This window comes from Adiantum capillus-veneris, chromosome 28, assembly GCF_014529385.1.
Source record: "Adiantum capillus-veneris isolate H3 chromosome 28, ASM1452938v2, whole genome shotgun sequence".
In the NCBI taxonomy this organism is placed as follows: Eukaryota; Viridiplantae; Streptophyta; class Polypodiopsida; order Polypodiales; family Pteridaceae; genus Adiantum; species Adiantum capillus-veneris.
Genome location: NC_140958.1, coordinates 35226552 through 35234445, shown reverse-complemented (window position 1 = coordinate 35234445; position 7894 = coordinate 35226552). Strand labels below are relative to the sequence as shown.

Genomic DNA, 7894 nt, shown 5'->3' with positions numbered 1-7894 from the left:
ATTTATTAATTTTCATCCTCCAAGAGATCTCTACAAGTGCTTACATGCATGTCCAACCCCATGGTAGCTAAATCAACAAATAAATCTATTGATTCATCCTCTACAGCTTCTCCTATTGAATCATCATTATCCTCTCCATCCTCGTCCTCCTCCTCACTATGGTTGCTTATTGGGAGTGGTTGGTTCTCCTCGACCTCAACTGCATCATCGTGGTTGGCGTCTTCTTGAGATGGTATGGTGGGATCTGCCAAAGTCTCTATGTTCGTATCTGTAAAGATAGATCTGCTCCGTGGTGTGATTGGAATAACATACCAAAGTCGTCTTCGATACATACAAGACACATAAAACACCTGTAGGTCACAGAGCAAACAACAACATGAATGTAGTTTTATATGTATCATATAATGTTTTAGTGAGTTGCACATGGACTTTACCTGCTCACAACTACTAGGTTGCACCAAGTTGTTGGTCTTCCCGTGATGAAATTGCCCGGAGTCTACCATATAGAGCCCATTCTCATGTCTCTTAACCTCACCCGCAAACCATCGGCAATCAAAGAGATATTTGTGAAATGTTCTGAAATCCACTTTGATTATCCTCTCTATTGTTCCACATTCCCTCACCTCTTGTGTTGTCGTGTCAAAGTTGCCCATAACTCCATTATTGTGAGTGGTTTGACGCTCATCTATCTATCGTGTTCGAAAATGACGTCCTTCGGACCACATAGAGTTGAATGTGAAGGCCTGCAAAAACCAATCAGGATAGATGAGAGAGAGAGAGAGAGAGAGAGAGAGAGAGAGAGGGATGACACACATACACACACACACACACACACTCGCACACACACACTAAACACATTGAGTATATTACCCTTGGTAGACATCCTCGCGCGTACTCCCATTCTTTAGGGCTTATTTGTTCTCCATGTGCCTTGGCCTTGGTCATGGCATTGTGTATCCACCCAGCTGGAATTAGATCAGGGTATTTGGCAAGCTCTTTAGGAATGGGAGGTGTTCGCCTACCGCCATGCGACCTGTTCCATGCTTCCCTCTCCCTTTCTCTCGTTGTACGCACCTCCACATACATATCCACCCATTTGCCCATGATGGGAGCATTGAGTAGACAATGGTTGTTGACTATGGCTTGAAATTCCCTATCCAAAATCAAGAGAGAACAATTCCCACTTGGAATGTTTGCGTGTTTTTTTTTATCCTCTTCCTCCGTCTTTAAACGAGGCACTGATGGGTCTATTGTGAAAAGATATTGAGAGACATACACAAAAGCCTCTTGTAAAATCCAACCCTCTGCCATGCTTGCCTGAACACATGAAACCATTAGTGATTAAAGTAACCAAAAGAAAGCGTTGTGAATAAAATCCAATCCTAATAAGGTTTAAGGCTTAAGATCGATGAATACCTATGGTTGTGATCGTAGCCTTAGAAAGTCTTTCAAGGTCTTTAGTAACCTCTCAAGAAAGAAATTCCACCTGGAGTGAACCACACCACAAATGGCTATCTCCTCAACAAGATGGAGCAATAGGTGAACTTGGCTAACAAGGATAGAACGTGGGAATGCATCCTCAATAGCACAAGTTGCTTCAATCGCTAGAATTCGAGCTGTTGGAATGGCTGAAACCTCGATTTCTTTGGAACTCACAAACCTGTAACCAAAAAACCCTTCATAATCTTCATAGTAAAGTTAGTCTTCAAAGTAAACTTTAGGAGGAAGGATCAAATGTTCTATACCTGATAACTTCTCCCACCTTGAATATTGCAGCCTTTACCTTCGTGTCCGCAAATCCATTAATGCTAATTGGAAGCACAAACTATTGCACAAACAAAAAGACTTATTAGTATCCAGAAGCCTAAACCACATACACACACACTCACTCACATACACACATATGGATCCTCCTTTCTTAGTTTTAGTGAAGGCACCCTTGAGCGAACGCATATAACGTGTTCGAGTACGGATGGATGCAATGACTTGTTTCATCCGCTCTTGATCCACGCTTGATAGAATTTAAGGTGCATTTGGAAGAACCATCTTCCCCCGAGGCCCCATGCGAGGTGTGGCCGAAGGAGGGAGCCTCCTTATGGCCCTCATGTCCTCTCTAGCCCCCAAAGAATCTTTCTTGTCTACTATGTGATCCCATATAGCTTGCCCAACATTTTTGAACACATGCATTGGATCCAATAGGTGTTGGATTTTCAATGAAGCCCAATAGGGTAGTGATAAGAAACTAGAGTACCTAGACATACCCCCAGGTGGATCATTGGGAGGAGGCAATGTGTTGTGATGCTCGTTCCAATGTTTGGCCCAATCGGCCATGGTCCAATGGAGTGGCTCCATCCCATTGCACGGTGGAGCATAAGATCAATGTGTGGGTGGCAAGAAGCGATGGTTATTGGGGTAGATCACCTTACCAAGTAGAGCGGGTCTCTCTGTTACGAGTGAGGGTCCACAAGTTGGGCATGCACTATGTCCAGATGTCGATAGTCCTACAAAAGCAAAAGACATAACCACATATAAGTGACCAATGCAAAGACATTAAAGAGCATCACAAAGTATAAGCTTACCAGAAATCTCTCCAAGCCCGGGGTAATCATGCATGGTCCACATGAGAATGCACTTGATCATTGTGCGCCGATCACGAAGTGGTCTTGATACATCAAAAACATCTATGCCGTTCCATAGCTCTTGAAGCTCTTCAATCAAAGGTGCTAAATATACATCTATGTTCTTCACCTTGTGTTTTCCTAGGACTAGAAGAGAGAGAAAAATGTTCCCCTTCTTGGTTGACTCCCATGGTGAAATGTTGTAGTTCACAACAACCACTGGCCAAAATCCTCGAATCGCTAGTTTTCATTCGAGCGCGTTTTCTCAGATCGTCCCATAGTCCATAGTCCTCCACATGAGCCAAGCATATACGCCGAAGCCGTGCAATCACACGCTTACATCGCGTACATGGACATGGTAGTCGCTCGCTCAACCATCGAGTTCGTTCCGCACCAACCGGCGGATCCACGTCATCCCAATCGACTTGCACATACGACCACACACTAAATAAGAAAAAGAAGAATCAAGAATGTTTGTACAGACATGACTGACACTCATTAAAGATAGAGGGGAATGTAAGGTAAAGAGGTGGGTACAAGAGGTCATCCAGTCGGCGTAACCTTAATCACAGCTTTTCGCGGTAATATACGCGGTAATACGCACGGAAAAAGACGCGGTAATTCACGCGGTAAAATTTACAGCAAAATTTTTTATATAAAGGGGGCACCTACGTGCCCCCGCGAAATAGAATTCCAAAAATTCAAAAGCGAGCTCCTTCTCTGCGCGGGACTGTTTCCCTCTCCATCTCCAAGCTCTCTCTCCTTCTCCCTCTCCATCTCCAAGCTCTATTACTCTCTTCATCTCCATCCTCACCATATCCAAGCAATCGAGGTCACGACTGTAAGTGCCCGAACTCTCTCTCTTTCTTCTCGTTCTTCTACACACACACACACACACACACAATGCATACACATTGCACACACACACACACACAATGCATGCACACACATGCACTAACATGCACACACACATTGTACACACACGTACACACACACACACACACTATTTTGTGCACAATCACACACTAATGCAAGCATTAGTGTGTGCATGCATTATACACACACACACACTAATGCAAGCATTAGTGTGTGCATGCATTAGTGTGTTTCCACACACTAATTTGTGCCCAAGCACACACTAATGCAAGCGTTAGTGTGTGCATACCTCTCTAGCACACACTAATGCTTGCATTAGTGTGTGCTTGTGCACAAATTAGTGTGTCTACACACTAACGCATGCACAAGCACACACTATTGTGAGCATTGGTGTGTGAAAAAATTTCACACACTAATGCAAGCATTAGTGTGCCTTAGTGTGCCCCAGCACACACTACTGCAAGCGTTAGTGTGTGCATACCTCTCTAGCACACACTAATGCTTGCATTAGTGTGTGCTTGTGCACAAATTAGTGTTTCTACACACTAACGCATTCACAAGCACACACTATTGTGAGCATTGGTGTGTGAAAAAATTGCACACACTAATGCAAGCATTAGTGTGTGCATGTGTTACAAGCACACACTAATGCTTGCATTAGTGTGTGCTTGTGCATGCATTAGTGTGTTAACACACTAATGCAAGCATTAGTGTGTGCATGCATTAGTGTGTTTCCACACAATAATTTGGACCCAAGCACACACTAATGCCAGAGTTAGTGTGTGCATACCTCTCTAGCACACACTAATGCTTGCATTAGTGTGTGCTTGTGCACAAATTAGTGCGTCTACACACTAATGCATGCACAAGCACACACTGCTGTGTGAAAAAATTGCACACACTAATGCAAGCATTAGTGTGTGCTTGTGCACTAATTAGTGTGTGAAAACACACTAATGCATGCACACACACACACTAATGCGAGCATTAGTGTGCATGCGCTACATGCACACACTAATGCTCGCATTAGTGTGTGTGTGTGCATGCATTAGTGTGTTTTCACACACTAATTTATGCATAAGCACACACTAATGCAAGCATTAGCGTGTGTATGCATTACAAGCACACACTAACGCTTGCATTAAAGTGTGCTTGGACATGCATTAGTGTGTTTTCACACTAATGCTTGCCCAAACACACACTAATGCAAGCATTAGTGTGCATGTCTTACAAGCATACCAAAACATACCTCCATGTGGGTGTGCGATGATGTTGATTGAGACCCCAATGGTCACCGAGAAGCCCAACCGTAGATTAAGGGCCAACACACACACACTAAATTAATTTCTTTGCTACACACTAATGCACACACACAATAGATTAATTAAAAGCACACACACACACACTCTAAATGGATGCAAAAAAAAAAAAGCACACAAACCATTTCTTAAATAGGAGATAAAAGGAATCCTATGCAGGGAGGAATTCTATGCAAGGAGGAATCCTATGCAATAAAGAATCTCACTTTGACTAGAATCCAATGTTAATTAGGGTCCCTTTTTTTTTGTGAAATTGTAGGATATGGCATCCTCTTCCACGCCCGGCTATCGAACCATAGAGGACTTTCTCGCCGACGGCCTCTCTTACGAGGACGCTTTTTCCGCTTACTACTCTCAGTCTTCCTCCCACCAGCCACAATCGTCCTTCGGCTTTTGATGGTTCCGAGATGCAGTACATGACCCCGAACTCGAGAGAGCATACCGCGCCCAGGTAGAGTGGCTATCCTCACAGCAGAGTCTTCTAGGGCGGTACACATCCGCACAGTTGGTTGCCTATGGGCTCTCACCGCTTGCGACACCGGGCGCCGACACTCCCTACGTGCAGAGTGTGCCTCCCACAACGCCTCTCTCCACCTTATCCTTGACTTTCCCGCCACCCGCACCTCCCTCCACCTTGCATACACAACGATCCACGCCCGCATCGTCGAGTTATCTGTCGCCTACACAACCCACCAGTTTGGGCTCGGGCCAACGCTCTTCCCGTAGTAGTGGCTCACGCTTTCGTCAAGGTAGTGGCTCGTGCTGCTTTGGTGGTGGAGAGGGCAGTGCTACAAAGTCACCTCCTCTTACACCCCGACCTCCTCGCTCACCCCTGGGAGCTCCACATGAGGATGACGACCGCGATGCGCCCACCCTGGACGCTCGTGGCTACTACTATTATATACATCAAGGGGGGGAGGTGGATCTAGGTTCCTCTTTGGGGAGGACATTTCGAGGGCACCTTAACCAGCTGATCCACTCGACATACCAATATTGCTTTAAATCTTTCAAAGATCAGGACCTAGCCGACTTGACGTACATTCACACGACATTGCTCATGCGATTCCCTAATCCGAAAGTGGAAGGGTTCTCTAGGCAGTGGCTCGAGGAGTATGTCAAGAATTTCTTGAAAAAAATAAGTCTAGTGTACGGAGGGCGGCAAAGCGAACATTTGAATCTGAGGGTCACAACTATCGCCCTGGAAATGTTCACGACAAGGAGTGGGAGAAAGCCCAGGGCGAACTGGAGGACGAGAGAGCGGCAAGTGCTAGGGCGCATACTCGGCGGGTGGAGGCAAGGGCGCAGCAAACGCCCACGCGTTACGGCTCGGACGGAAAAGCAGCACAGAAAGATAAATTTGTGAGTGCACGTATTTTCATTTGAATTGATTTAATTTGTGGTAATAAGGTTAGGTTTGTGATATTTTTTAATTGATATATAGAAAAATATTACTATGACCCGCCCAAGCCGAGAGATCCAGAGATACAGAGAGAGCCACTCCGAATATCAGACATAGTGCTGGCTGTATGAAAATAACAAAATCAATCGCGACGAATTTGAAAATGCATGTCGTACACTACAGCCTGTAAGTGTGAACTTTTTAAAAAAATGAGTGTATGAAAAATTATGTATCCATTTGTATTAATTAAAGGTTTTGTTGTTTTTTTTCTTTTCCAGAGTCAGGGAGTCCCTCGAGAGGTCCCAGGATCTGAGTAGCTCAATCCTCCGAGTGTTTTTGGGCCCGTCTTCTTTTGGCCACAGTTGTATAGCCCCCATGCATCGCCTATTTGGGCAATTTTGTAATATCCAATGTAATTAAACACTTGATTTTGGCCCAAAGTCTTCTTTTGGCCACAGTTGTATAGCCGCCATGCATCGCCTTTTTCGGCAATTTTGTAATGAACAGTTTCTCCAATATAATTAAACATTTGATTTTGGCCCAAAGTTTTTGTGCAATAAAATTGTTGTTGTTTTATTTGTTAAATGTATAGGGAAAAAAAAACGCAAATGACCATTTGGATGGGTCCTACCAAGGACCATCCAAATGGTCATCTGCTTTTGTAAAAAAATACTCATGTGTGCGGTAATGATTTTTGCGGTAATTCTCCCGGTAATGCTTGCGGTAACGGCCGCAGAAATAAGCACGGAAAATAGCCGGGCCGATGACCGCGCGCTTTGCTGAAGGACCATTACCGCGAGCATTGACTCTAGCATTACCGCCTCCGAGATTTTTTGACTTGAACTTTTTCTTTGTTTTTGTGCGTCTATTTGAGCAGTAATGTGCTCCAAATGTCATAGTGGCCGTTTGCGTTACATCTACCGGAAAGAAATATAGAAAGCCCATTAACTTTCATAGTGGATAGAGTCAAGCTCCCTTTTTTTATCATCACTAAAATTATCTTAAAAAACCACTTTATTAGCATGTGTTTTCTATTGTAGGATTGTGAGGTTGTTGCAATAGTGCTTGTGCCATCTCTGTAATGACTTGCAATGCATAACAACAGAAAGGTCTTTGAAACCTCTTAGTACTTGGTGGAACGAGGCTCAAATTCACCCTAGTGTTTTCTCTTAATATTGTCTAATGTAATGAGCCAAGTTTCTTTAAGGCTCCGTCTACTTTTGCATGAAATATGACTATCAAGCCCCCACTCATATGAAATCTTGCTCTCGAGATGTTAAAACAAGATGCATCGTCGTCTAAGTTCTCATATCATAAATGCCAAGGAAAAAATCAAGCTACCATTGGAAATTGACAACCATGATTACAAGTCATTTTTGAACACTTAAAACCTACTTAACAATTTCAAAGAAATAAAATTTTACATTGTTTCTCTTAACAACCTCACTTGAAGCTCACCATCTCCTTTTGTTCTTTTCTCAATTTATCACTTGCAATTGCTGTCTCATAGAGCAACTTCAGGCAGCATGCATAGTTGGCAATATTCCACTTGCTGTTGAGATGTAGAGAGAAAGAGAGAGAGAGACGATACAAGAGACATCGTTGAAAGGACGCCCTTTCAACAACGTTTTCATAAAGATTTCTCAAAGATTCTGTAAAGATTCCACATGAAGATGGTGATG

The 7894-nt window shown here is 43.7% G+C and overlaps 1 protein-coding gene across 1 annotated transcript in view; it reads left to right on the top strand.

Moving 5' to 3' along the window:
- The window catches only part of LOC147420276 (uncharacterized), a 7660-nt gene extending 979 nt beyond the window's left edge, over positions 1 to 6681 (top strand). The window contains exons 2-4 of the mRNA XM_086504501.1: positions 5227 to 6172; positions 6255 to 6398; positions 6491 to 6681. Of these exons, the coding sequence (XP_086360627.1) occupies positions 5227 to 6172; positions 6255 to 6270 (962 nt within the window). The 3' untranslated portion in view covers positions 6271 to 6398; positions 6491 to 6681. The remainder of the gene's footprint in view (positions 1 to 5226; positions 6173 to 6254; positions 6399 to 6490) is intronic.
- Positions 6682 to 7894: the final 1213 nt, after the last annotated feature.